Consider the following 13,584-nt stretch of genomic DNA (forward strand, 5'->3'; position numbering starts at 1 on the left):
TTCACGTACAGTTTTTGCATGATAACTGTCTTGCCTCTTAGTTCACTAATGGTTCATATTTAAAACGATCACTTTTAAAAAGCATTTCTCAGTGTAGTGCTTTGAGGTGACGTATTAATGTTAAAACTTCGACATGTTAAACATATTCACTTTTTTGAATTTTGAAGAGACTTTATCTTATTTTATGTGATGTTTGTTGTATGCTTTACATAGCAAAAATTTTCCTGGCTTGGCTCTCATACTGGCTCTTAGACCTGAGCCAGACCATGGGCTTGGCTCTGTCTCGGCTCTCCCTGTTAATTTGTTGGCTTGCTCACTTCATATATCTATACATGCAAACCTAGCTTTGTGAACAGGGCCCTATAGGTTGATATTTTCTATTCTATGTGTAGTACATAGATAAGTCAGTTCTATAATTTAATGAACATGGCTCAATCCTTTAGGTTGTAGAAAACATTACTCACTGTTTCTAACCAATCGTTGTTTCTTGGCATTATCCTACTTTGAATAACTTAGTCCAGGCCTTAATGGATGCTTTCTTTGTTGCTCTGATGAGGTGGTGGTTGTCCAAAGAAAACTTGCATGTTCTCAAGTTCAGAAAAAAACTCTCAACAGAAAGGTTTCAGTGCCAGGTTTTCAGCTCTTCATGCTCTGCTTCGGAGTTAAATATATTACATTTATATTTTGAATCACACTTAAACATCTCTTTAGTCCCTTAGTTTAAAAAATATTCCTTTCATTTCTTTGTTATCAATATTAAGAACATTATTCTTTGACCCATCATGATTATTGGAGCAAGTTCAGAAAAGAATTGATAGAAAATATCCCAGCAGCTGTGAGCAAACACGTCAATGGTCACTATTGCTTACTCCTCAGAGCAATAACGTGACTCTATTATCCATTCCGGTAGATTTTGGTACACGGTTCTCGTACTTACTGCAAATCGCAGCACCACTGTCTCTCTCGTGTAAACGCCGAGGTGACTTGAAAGAAGTGCCGAGTCTCGCTGGGTTAATTACGTGTTATGTGAATGCGTCCCTCATGTCGTTAAGCGGTGCGCAATAAATAGTGAAAACAGACTTTTCTGAGTTCTATAATCTTGTGATGTTATGCAATAGTAATAATGGTGAGTCGCCCAAAATATCAAATGAAAGAAACTAAATTAGAAGTGAAAACTACAAGAAATAAATGAAAGAATGTGTGGTGAACGAGTATATTACCCGACGCGTGACCCATCGCCCTTATCACTAGCTGTGTTCTACGCAAATAATCTTGGTCATCCACATGTGCAGCAGGTGAAAACAGGGTGTGCCATTACACAACGGATATTACATAATACATTTAAAAATTTACATCAATTGAGGTTAATAAAAACTAACTACTACAAAGTTTAATGACTCCATATTAATAGTGGGAAGAGGAGTTGGCCTAATGGCTAGGGCGGTCGACCTCGAATCTGGGGAACTGGGTTCGAGTCTCGGAAACGACGCTGAACATCCTGTGATTCTGGGCAAATCACTTAATCTCCCAGTGCCTAACAAAAATGAATGTCTCCTCGTGTAATGCAATAGGTTCTACGCTGGTGGTGTACTGTTGGTGCTGCCTTGAACCTTGCCCACCGCTCACCTGAACTCAAAGATTGGTTCCATAAGTTGCTGTACTGTACATGTTGCAGAACATGTTCTTCCTTTCATAGGATAACAGCATAGAAGTCAAAAATTGTACTGCGTACACTTTTTAAACTGAATAGAATTTATATTTACAAACGTTCTTACCTGAACGATTTCTCTCGGTTACCTAAGCATATATAAAGATATTTGCTATTTTTATAAATCGTATGGATCTCCTTCTAGAGTTGCGTGTCATTTATTGATCATTATGTGTATTTGTAGATATCTTGCACTCTCTTGTGTTAAGCCCATGGTTCCTCGACCACACTACACCCTAATAGAGCACTTTGGGATTGCATAGAAATCCCCTGTCCACTTATAACGGAACCACTGCACTATTTATGCTATATCAGATTATTGATATATCACATAAACAGCCAGCTTCCTACACTCACCAGGGTTGTAAAGCACTATACAAACAACTGGGCTTTAGGACCACTAAGACCAGCACTTTAGACCTTGCAAGGGGTACGAAAGCCACTATATAAATACCAATGTGATATGGTAGCAAGCATTGGCGTAGACATTATGTCTGGCATGTCTTTTGGCTTTGCCAACACTTTATTTCTTTTGTGTAAATTTGTTTAGGGTGGGGGGGAAATCTACTGGGATCCTAACCAATAAAAAAAAAACGTTGGCTAAAAGCTGATTTTTTGGGTGTAAAAAAAAGAGTGCATTGCCAAAATAGTATCTTCACTGAGGGGAACTACTCTGTGTGAGGATATGCTACTTGTAAAAGGGCAGAATGCCATCACTCACTTTAAACTTTGCCAGTGGATGATGTGGGCTGATCCACCGTCCAACACTGTAGTGGGTGGAAGAAAAAAATGAGAACACAGACACAACAGACCAATGGATTAAGAGGGCTGGCTGAAAGCCCCTTTGAGTAGGTATATATTATAACTAGTTTTATTAATTTCAAAAAGTATTGGCTAACATCGTCCCTTAACGGGCGTTCCCACATTCTTGATTTACAGCAGTTTTTGAACGCCCTAATGGAAGCACTGGAATTTTGCTTCACACATTTTTAAAAATACTAAGAGGATATTCATAGTGGGAAAGATTTATTGTTATTATTCAGTAATAAAAATGTGTTCATTGTACAGCACTTTTAATCAAAGCACCTATAATAGACATATTTAGAGTAATGCATCAGTCATTTTAACAAGGTACTCACGTCACTTATCCTAGTACTCAATTTAGCATAGAAAGCTGAAAGTTCGAGTTGACTTATGAGAATAAGAATGTGTATCAGGTCAGCAGTTGATACACTACACATTGAGCTTTGCTAAGATGCATGTTGGGTTTCAATGGTAAACTGCAACAAGTGAGAGACAAGGGTATTGGTTAGGAATGCCTCTATAAAAACCTGTCTGTGCAGGGAGCCACAGTTAGCCAAGTTGGTCAGAGATTACTGCACTTGGTTTATGATGGATGCTATAAAGGCTATACAGCCAAGGAATTATAGCAGGTCAAACAAACCTTGCAAAATTTCCTTGCGGGAAAAGACAATTGAATACCAGGGTGTACACGTTACGGCCAATTTGTAGGCCCAATAGGTATGCGTTTAGATCACTGGTAATTGGGGTCAAAGAACAAAAACAATATATGCAGTATAAACACTTGAGCAAATTAGCCAAATCGCTTTTGTATGCTATGTATCTGGATAATAAAACAGCTGCCATAGTCATGTTACCTGAGTTTGCTTAATGAGCTGGTGCAACTCGCCTAGCAGCTCCGAGATACGCGAATCAGATGGCAGCATCACTCACAGCGGACACCCTGAAAAGAGAGTATATAGAAAATACTTCAATACAGCCATGTACAATTGTAAAGGGAACAGGGAATACAAAGTGTCCCTTTTTATTAGGGCGTGGAGTCTCTTCAGACAGTTGGGTAAAGATATGCACCTGGCCAAATGGCCGTAGGCTACAAATAAAAATAAATAATAACGAGGACACCGTAGAATGCAATTAGGACACTAATGATGTGGTGAAAATATGAAAGGAGCCGGCTACCAAGTTGAGTGAACCCTACTAAAACGCCAGGAAGATTTTAACTCTAAATACAGAACCACTTGCCACACTTTCTTATAGAGGGCCCACACCTACCAATTATCCAAACGTATGCAAACGAAAGTAGAAATCGGAGGCAAACGGTTTAGTAAAGTGTCGATCAATATACGTAAATAGTGCTGAAAAACAGATTTGTGCTAAGTCGGTGGGATACCCCTTAACTATCCCTCACATTTTTTAACTAGCGCCCCTAACATATGCCAATAAGAGGGGCAGAGTTGAAATTTTTGTTCACGAAATCTAATAAGTACATGCCAATTAAGTGAGATGTTATTAGGTCACTTTCATAAAGGGAAATTACTATATTCATATGCACATGAAGAGAGGGAGGGAAATGGCAAATTAATCCCTACTTAAAAAAATATAACCAAGTATATGTTAAAATAATAGATCAAATACGAGTGAGCTTTTATTTAGTCTAAAAGACAACCCAAAGTGTGCAAATGAGAAAAGGGGATCAATGTGAACCTTTAATTCGTAACTAAAGGGAACAGCCCAAATATATTTAAATGAGGAACGGGGTCATTGGCCGAACTCCCTTAAAAGCCCAGCACCCAGGTTGTGGGAGTTGGTATATTCGCCTTTTCCTCGTGTTGGCGTTCATTGCTGCTGCTCCTTTCGATTCCTTCTCTCCCTCCTCATCGGCGACACATCGGACGCACACAACGACGACCAGACGCTGGTGCGTACCAATGACGATGATTTGGTAGTAATAGTGTCTCAGCATTATGTAGCCCGCATGTGCCAAACAGTGTACATTTAGAAGACAATCCTAGCAGCCCTCACACATGCGCAGTAGGTAGAAGAGGCGCTACAGCATTCACTAGGAACGTTCTTATCACTTTTCTCACTGTAGGTGTTGAGGTCAGGGTTTCATTCAAGTGGGACGAAGAAAGTGGAGAGTCCCTAAAAAGGGCGTGGCCTATATAAATAAGGGCGTGGCTTAAGCATGTTAAAAAAAACTTCACATTGCGCATAAAAGCCGATCCTAAAAAAAAAACAAGCATTGAAAGCCTGCGTCATCGCGATCGCTCTGAAAGTGATCGCGATGACGCACGAGTTTTCAAAGTGCTGCTGAAGGCTAGCGGTTCGCGTGGCACGGTCGCGTGAACGCAAGTGCTAGGCCAGCCAGCAGCACTTTGAGAGCTCACATACAAAATGTCTCTCCGAGCCAGCACATGCGCTGGGCTCAGCGAGACCTAATTAGTAAAGAGGCTTGAATGCAAGCCTGGTTGGCATGTTAGACTTGAAAAAGAAGCATCTGTTTGTGTGGAAGTTAACCTTAGTTGCATTATTCAAAAATGATTAAAATCTAATTGTTTAAATGAAAGCAATTTCTGTACCAATTGAGAACATTACTGGCTGCTTTTAAAAATTATAATCATATGTCTTTTGTTTTCTTTTACAGTTCAAGGAAGACATTTCTAAGCGTTTCAAATCCCACATAGACCAGCTGGTTCTTATTTTTGCTGGAAAAATTTTAAAAGATCAAGACACTTTAAGCCAGCATGGCATCCATGATGGACTAACAGTTCACCTCGTCATCAAAACACAAAACAGGTGCGTTAATAGAAACTTACAAAACAAACTGTCCATGCAGTATGCTTCCATTAAAAAGAATATTGTAGTCCCATATGTGCATGCGCAACAATGACTGGATACGCAGGGTGGTACCTATTTCTCCAGGGAATGATTGGGGAGGACCCTATTGTGTTGGGCTGTGTGTACGCCTCCCCCCTACAGTGGTCTTTGGTGGAGCGGCTACTTTCCCTGTGGGCTGACATGCCAGACGTGGCCTCTGTGGTGGGTGGGGATTGGAATGATGTGGTGGATATGGGCAGGGACAGAAGCAGGGCTGGTGGGGCCTGGACGGCAATCATCCCACGAAATTGCACTCTCTGGTTACAAGCCTTGATTGGGTTGACACCTGGCAACACACACATGGTGACAGGAGGGAGTTTACGTACCTCTCGGCGGTCCATAAGTCATTCTCTGGCATAGACTATGTTTTTGTCCCTCGTGCGATGGCAACAACTGTAGTGTCCGCTGGGATCCTTCCTCCGGGGTTATCGGACCACTCTCCTGTGTTCGTTGAGCTGCAGCTGGGCAGGGGAAGGCACCCTTCCGTTGGCGCCTTTCAGTATGGAACTTGCAGAATGCCGAATACGAGAGGCACATGAGGGAGGCGATCGCGAACTACTTTATCGCCAATGTGGGATCGGTCTCCAGTGCCGTGACACTTTGGGAGGCACTGAAACCCACTCTACGTGGGGTGGACATAGCATGGTGCGTGGCGGCCCGTAGAAAGCGCCGGGATGAGTTGGTCCGGGCTGACGCGGAAGTAGAAGCGATTGAGCGTCGGAGCCCGGAGGCGGGTGATGGGCCGGTGGTGCGATAGCTACTTCTGGCACAGCAGTCTTGTGCCTCTCTCCTAATGGACGAGGCCCGTCCAGTCTGGCTGGCAACGCGTAGCAGAATCTGTCAATGGGGCGACAAGTCGAGTAAGATGTTACATCGGCTTTGCCAGGGCGCTTTACATCCCCAGGCCCTTCCGGGTGTGCTGGATGAGGGTGGGGTGCCGATAATAGACCCTCAGGCCATAGCGGAGAGCTTCGCGCCTATTATGCGCATCTCTATGCCCCTCGGGAATGCTTGCCGGAGGCTACGGTCGACAAGTTCATTGCGGACCTCCCGCCCAAAGCGTTGTCCGATGAGACGCTTCAACAACTGGAGCTACCCTATCAGAGGAGGAGCTGGGTAAGGCCCTGGGAGAGCTCAATTCGGGCAAGGCGCCTGGACCCAGTGGGTTCCCCAGTGAGTTCTTTCGCCGGTACAACCTACAGTTGGCCTCTTATTATCGGGTGGCGGTGGAGGAGGCCAGGGAGGCTGGTCGGCTCCCCCCGGACTGGAGGCATGCAGAGGTGGTGGTGTTTCATAAGCCTGGTAGGCCGCCGGAGCAGCACGCCTCTCACCACCCCACCTCTCTTCTTAATGTGGGGGCCAAAGTTTTGGCCAAAGCACTGGCTAACCGCCGCTTGCCCCACATTTCGGCCTTGGTACACCCAGACCAGGCCGGGTTAATGACTCAGAGAGCGACGCGGCACAACATAAGGCTGGCACACGTAGCGCTGGCAGCGGTCCGACGGACTGGGGAGCTGGCTGCACTCCTACTGGCGGACATGGACAGGGCATTTGATTCCCTGAGCTGAGTCTACCTGTTCGCCCTCCTACGTAGACTTAATTTTGGCCCCCTGTTTTTTGTTGTATATCATGCTCCTTTATACCAATCTGACCGCGTTGGTGCGTGTGGCAGGAGCGGTCTCGCCAGCTTCCCTATCCGACGTGGCACCACACAGGGGGTGCCCCCTGTCGCCATATTTATTCGCCCTAGCCATGGAGCCATTGGCGGCCTGGGTGCGTATCGACGCACAGCTTAAGGGATTTGAGTGGGCTCCGGGCCTATCTGACAGGATCGCATTGTATGCAGATGATGTCCTTTTTTTTTTTCTAACTGCGTTGGATAGGTCGGGCCACGAATCCTGGAGATCATGCAAATATTCGGGGAGACGACCGGGCTATATATATACCCCCGTAAGTCCACGCTGTGGGTCTTGGGAGCTCGGGTGAGAGTGGATACATGTGCGCCCGCACTACAGGTGGCGGTGGGAGGTCTCAAATACCTGGGTGTATTCTTGTTGGATGTGCCGGCCATATCTTGGGAGCGGAACTTGGCTCCGGTCAGGGAGTGCGTTCGTACAGAAATTAAGGCCTGGTCACGCATGCCCTTACCAATTTATGGCAGGTCGGCAATCTTCAAAATGGTTGCGCTCCCCCGCCTGCTATACCAGCTACAAAATCACCCGTACCCGATCGTGCCTAGATGGTTCCGGCTGGTGAATTCGGTGCTGGGGCAGTTCATTGGGGGGGGGGGGGGAGGGGGTGCATTGGGGTTGCGTACGTGCTTTCTCTCCACTTACTGTGGAGGTCTGGCGGCCTCAGATATTCTATCGTACTACCAGGCCTCGCACCTGTTGGTTCTTAACGAGTGGTGGTATGGGGACAGGGGGGACCCGGCCTATGCATTGGAGCGACACCTTATGGGGCCTCACACTCTTCACACGATTCTCTACTCAGCGACGCTGCGTGGTACGCTACCACCGGTGACAAAGGTAGTCTTCCAAATTTGGCGGCAGTCACTAAGACGAATGGGGTGGTGGAATACCCTAACTAGAGAAACTCCTCTGTGGCACAATGGACGCCTGCCTGATCTAGCGGCCTTGCAGGGCTTTCGGGGATGGGGTGCCATAGGTATTTCCACCCTTGGGGATGTCGTGCGGGTTGGGTCACTTAAGTCCTTCCGGGATCTACAGGTGGAATTTTGCATGCCCTGTCCCAGTTCTATCGGTACCTTCAGCTCCGCCATGCGCTTTCCCCCAGCCTGGAGGGCCATGACTCTCTACCCGAGTTTAGGCCGTTGGAGGCGAAGGTTTTCATGGGGGATCTGGAGACCAAGAAGATCTCGCGGATATATCAGTCCCTGGTCAATCACAGTGCTCCTACGCTGGAGAAGTTACGGGGGGTGTGGGTACGCTGGAGGAAGAAGACTGAAGGGAGGCCCTAGCTGCCCCCCGGGGAGCGGCCATAGCGATGCGTCTACGCCTCATTCAAATTAAGTGCCTCCACCGGGTTTATTTTACTAGGGTTCGACTGTGGCGGGCGGGATTGATTGCCTCCCCGGAGTACCTCCGGTGTGGCGGGGTGGAGGGCACATTCCTGCACACGGTTTGGCAATGTTTATCACTGGATCGTTTCTGGAGGGGGTATTCTCCTGCCTATCAGAGGTTTTAGGGTGGACACTCCCACGCACACCACAGTTCGCCCTGCTGCTTGTGATGGAAGGGATCGGGGGCAATGTTTATAACGGTATCTTATGCAGCTGGGTCTCACATTGGCGAAACGTGATATAGCCAGGAGGTGGAAGGATACACGGGCCCCCTCGGTGGCCGCCTGGAAAGATGGTCTTGACTTCTGCATGGGGCTGGAACAGCCAATCTTTGTGGCCCGGGGATGTCCGCGTAAGCACTACAAAATATGGAAGCGGTGGGCGGACTATAGGGGCTTGTGGCTGGAGCCTCCGATCGCAGCAGATGAGGGTAGGGACGGGGAGGTTGGGCCTGGTACGGGGGGTGGGGAGTGGGGAGTGGGGGTAGCCTAGGGTGTGTGTGTGTGTGCTAAGACTGGCACTTTCCTACTTCTGTTCTGGTTTCTCGTTTTATTATTTCCTTTAGTCCTATATTATCAACTGGTGGACTAGTCTCCGTGGTCGTTGCGCAACTCGGGGGGTGGGGGGGGGGGGTGTAAGTTGGGGATGGAGGGTCCGATATCCTAACAGATACTCAATGTCAAATATTTTGGTTGCTTTGTTTTACAAAAAGGTCAGTTGCTGTCATGCAAATGTATAAACTGATACGGCAGTGGCCTCTGGGGTACAGAGCCCTGCGTCTTCTGTGCAATTTGACAATAAAATTTGTTTAAAAAAACATTTAAAAAAAATATTGTTGCAGATTGGCATGGATTTGTAGTTAGATACCGATTTGGTGGTTCATTTGCCTCTTTCACCTGAATAGGAATGCACAGCATAGCCAACTCTGTATGAGGTACTGTTGGTATAACTGTCAATCATTTTATTTTTTGATGCAAGGTGCGTGTTAGTAAAACATTATATAGTGATGATCAACTGCATATGTCTCGTTCAAAAACTGTTTAATTTAATCCACATTATAAAGTATGTAATTTCCTGATAGAAAAAAGATATTCCACTTTTGGACACCAAAGATAGTCATCAAAGAGCATTACTTCAACCCAGAGTTTCGTGCAATATTTTGTCTTTAGAGTAAATGTGCCACTTTAGGTTAAAGTGAAAAAGTTATTTATCAAAATCAGTTAATTTAAAATGTTCGTAAATCTGTAATGCATTAGGAAAAAGATAACCGATTCCTAAAAATGTATCTTTTAGTCTATTTTGTGCATAAAGGTTTTTTTCCAAGTCCAAAGTCGCCAGATCTTATTATACTAGCTGTCATAGGTGGGGGGCCATACACATTTGCCAGTTCTGTCTAATCAAAGATCACACAACACGAGTTATTGTAATAAGCAAATTCCAAAAGTAGTCATCCCTCTGTTGATCTTCTCAGTGTAAGCTTACCAACGCCGTTCCAACTTCAGAATATACGGACTGATCATACTCTATTGCTCTACCCGTTGTTTAAAAGCCTACCTGCCAGAAAGTTGTAAGAGCAGGCCATTCAAGAATGCATGCTCTCAAGTGTCTCTTTACATTTTAACTTAGCTAAAGGGATTATACTACGTTAATTAGGTAGAGACTGTCAAGTCTGTACTATCGCATTCTCAAAGTTGGGTCCAAGAGAAATGCAGTGTGAGAAAGGAGTGATGCTTCGGCTCTTTATCTATTGCTCGTACTTTCAGGTTCTTTCTTCCCTTTCCAGAGTTGGTTTATAGCTTCAGGTAATGACATCCCATTTAAAAGCTTAAAATAACCTGATGTATTGAAAGTTTGCACAAACGCTAATTAAGCACTTTGAGGAAATCCTTTTTTTCAGAAAATGGTAGGAATAAAAAAGTCTGTCTTAATGCCACTCCAAATTCCCGTGATGTTATTGAGAATTCGTTTTTATCACCTTTTACTGCTATATGCACTACAAAATTTACGCTTTTCATCTAGCATGGTTTATTTTCCTCCTTAAGACTTTCTTCAGAGATAGTGGAGTGTTGGATTTCCCCATTAGCTTAAGGTTGATAATGTTTTTCCAACTTGTCTATCCTGCATTGCTATTTTGCATAAAGTTCGATATCATGTGGAGAAGTTGAGCAAAAATTGCTTCTAATTTTAAATCGCAGAAGTAAAATTTGAGATAGCACCACCATTATGTTTCCGATAATATATTTCACTAAACTCCTGTCTTTTTTTAGTAAGCAGTATAAAAACGTAACTCATATGAACTCCCTCCTTTTGCTAATTGCATACGAAGCAAGATATTCATTTGCTTCTCCTTTATTAGGTATTTGTAGTTCAAAATGCACATATTCCAGATTGGCATTTAATAAAATAACTACTGTTTTCGTCCTGTAACTAAAAAGTATTATTTTAGGCGTTCTTATGTTCTCTGCCCTTTTTTCTTCCTTGGCATGAAAACTAGTTCCTCCCATCATCGGCATTTAGGCGGCTACTATTATCTCCTCTGCTGCTTTGGACCACAATATGAGGAGATTCAATGAAAAGTGAAAACAAAAGCATGTGTGTGACACTTTTGGTGTCATTGATTCATTGCGGTAGTTATCTTGGTGAAATGGAATTGAGGTTCTATTTTTTCAAGCACCAGTAAAAAAAGGCTTCAGCTCAAAAAGCATTTCAGCAATCCACAAAATAATGACAATTGAAAGTTTGTTTTCTGAAATTATTTCCAACTTCAATAAATATCTACCATAGGTGATTCCCCTTTGAACTGGAGCTGCCAATTCTTGAATCTTGTATGCTAGATATCAAGCTAGGACCTTCATTAGACACTTAATCGGTGTTTAATATTTGTACAGGATGAGAACTACAGATCCTAAAAAACTTATGTATTGATTTTGATTTTATTTGTTGATTAATTAAAACCATTACAAAAAGGACAAAAATAAATACAAACCAAACACTTTACCTAATTGAACATTCCAGACTACAATACATAAAATTGACCACAATCAATTCACTTTTTCCAGTTCAGGATAATTCAGAGTTATTATTTCATTTTTAAAATAGTTTACAGAACGTCAACATTTTCAGGGATAAAGTGCACGTGTGCCATTCGATAAGAATAATAAACCTTATAGATGGAACATTATCTAAGAATAGTACTCTAAAAACAAACAATTAGTACATTATCTTAAAATAGTACTATAAAAGCAAACAATTAGAAAGTGCCATAAAAATAATTCATCATCACCTTAAAAACAGCAACATCGACAATTCAGTCTTAACAAATTTAACATATACTTTGGGTGTCAACCTTACATAATTTCTTTTCTACTATAAGCATAAATTTTACAAATTGGTGTATAATATAAACGTTGACACCACTTAAGCAAAATATTAATGCCGATCTACAAGTCCTAAGTCCCATTTCTTTAAAAATAGGTTTTAAAATTATTTTCCGTTCCTTCATCATTGTTGGGCATAGTGTTACCATATGCAACAAGGTTTCGTCAAAAAGCTTATGTAATTTAGTTCTTCCCCTTCATAAGTGTCTCGGGTTCAACTCTTTTCTTAATTTGTTGCCAGCTTTCAGAGCCAGTTATTGTCAAATATTTTATATCATTCCCTGTGTCTTCTCCAGGAGCTTTGCCATTCAATAACAATACAGCAGCCTTCACCACCTCCTGCAATATTATCTAACTATTCTATCTTACAGTTTTCAGATAACTATTTGCATTTGAGACATTTTGTGTTTATCAAAACACTGTCACTCCAGCTGCTATGTGTAAGTTAGTTCACAATATGCTGGGAAATTTGAGAGACTTTATTTGCCTGTCTCCACAATACCCTTCCTTTCTTTCCATATTTTCCAATGTAAACGCCTTACTCATTTTGTTCCTATCTTTTTATGACCTTCATTGTAAAGTTGGACTGTTCATCACCTCTTTAAATAAATTTCTTTCATCTAATTTGCTTTCATCTGTTAAGGGGCTTCACATACTTGGAGCTCATGCCTTCTCATTAAATGATCTTGGGCTAGTTGTATTTGATTTGCAATCTTCGTAGCACCTCTTTCCTCTACCTTTTCCAATAAATATTTTGAGACTGTACCAAACTATTAAAAAAAGTCTCTGAACGCATACTAAAGTCCAAAAAGCACGTGCAAATCCTTTGTTTGGGTAAAATAGTTATAAGCATATCTTTGGCTTATGTGAATAACTGGCCTTCTCCATATGTTTCTGGCTTTTACAGTATTCAGTTATTAATGTTTCGAGAAACGTGTGTGACTGTGAGAACATAATGGATAATGCTATTGCAACATGACTTAAAATGTACTCCCACACAGTTTGCTTGGGTGACACATTTTGGTTTATGTCACAATCAGTATTTGTTTTATAACCACTGATGTGATTCTTTCATTATGACATTTCTATTCCCACCTTCAATGTTATAGTGTGATTGCTAGAAAGGTAGAAGAGATGTTCGGCTGTTGGTAATAGGCTTGTCCATCTCCCTTCCTAACATGCTAAGCCTTGTTCTTCGAGTAATGGGGCAGTTGATACTGGTCTGTATCCTGTGTGGGTATTGTTGATTATCACTGTTGCACTCCATTTGTCCAGCCAACTTACTCCCTTTAGATACTTGGCTATTGCAGGTTTATAAGGCAAATCAGTCAAGGCTTAATCTGATCAGACAGTCATTGTTTATTTTGTTAAAAGGCAAGGATTTTACTTGGCACATTAGTAAATAGTTCACTTAAAATGAAGATTGACAAAAACTGATGGTGCTAGCACCTTCTGTGGTCAAATACAAACTAAAACCGTTTTTATAACTCTTAAGCGCTAGGTATTGGAAGTTTGTTATACTTTGGAACATGATTTGGTTAGACATTGTATCTCCTGGTGTTTTGTACATTCTATCGTCTGGTGTATCGTAACTGAATAAAATTAAAACTCTTGCCCTAAAGTAACTATAACTTGACCCCCCTCCAGGCACAGTTTTCTAATTAATAATGTCAGACCCTGGTCGTGGACCAGGGTCAGCGGGCTCGATAATTCTCGCCTCGGTGCCTACTCCAGTCAGG

At 42.9% G+C, this 13,584-nt stretch overlaps 1 protein-coding gene across 1 annotated transcript in view; it reads left to right on the top strand.

The window, feature by feature from the left end:
* Positions 1-13,584, top strand: part of UBQLN1 (ubiquilin 1) — a 512,801-nt gene that overhangs the window by 102,326 nt on the left and 396,891 nt on the right. Inside the window, exon 2 of the mRNA XM_085633159.1 lies at positions 5,154-5,305. Coding sequence (XP_085489285.1) covers positions 5,154-5,305 — 152 coding nt within the window. The remainder of the gene's footprint in view (positions 1-5,153; positions 5,306-13,584) is intronic.

The sequence above is a fragment of the Triturus cristatus genome, chromosome 2_1, assembly GCF_964204655.1.
Source record: "Triturus cristatus chromosome 2_1, aTriCri1.1, whole genome shotgun sequence".
NCBI classification, from domain to species: Eukaryota; Metazoa; Chordata; class Amphibia; order Caudata; family Salamandridae; genus Triturus; species Triturus cristatus.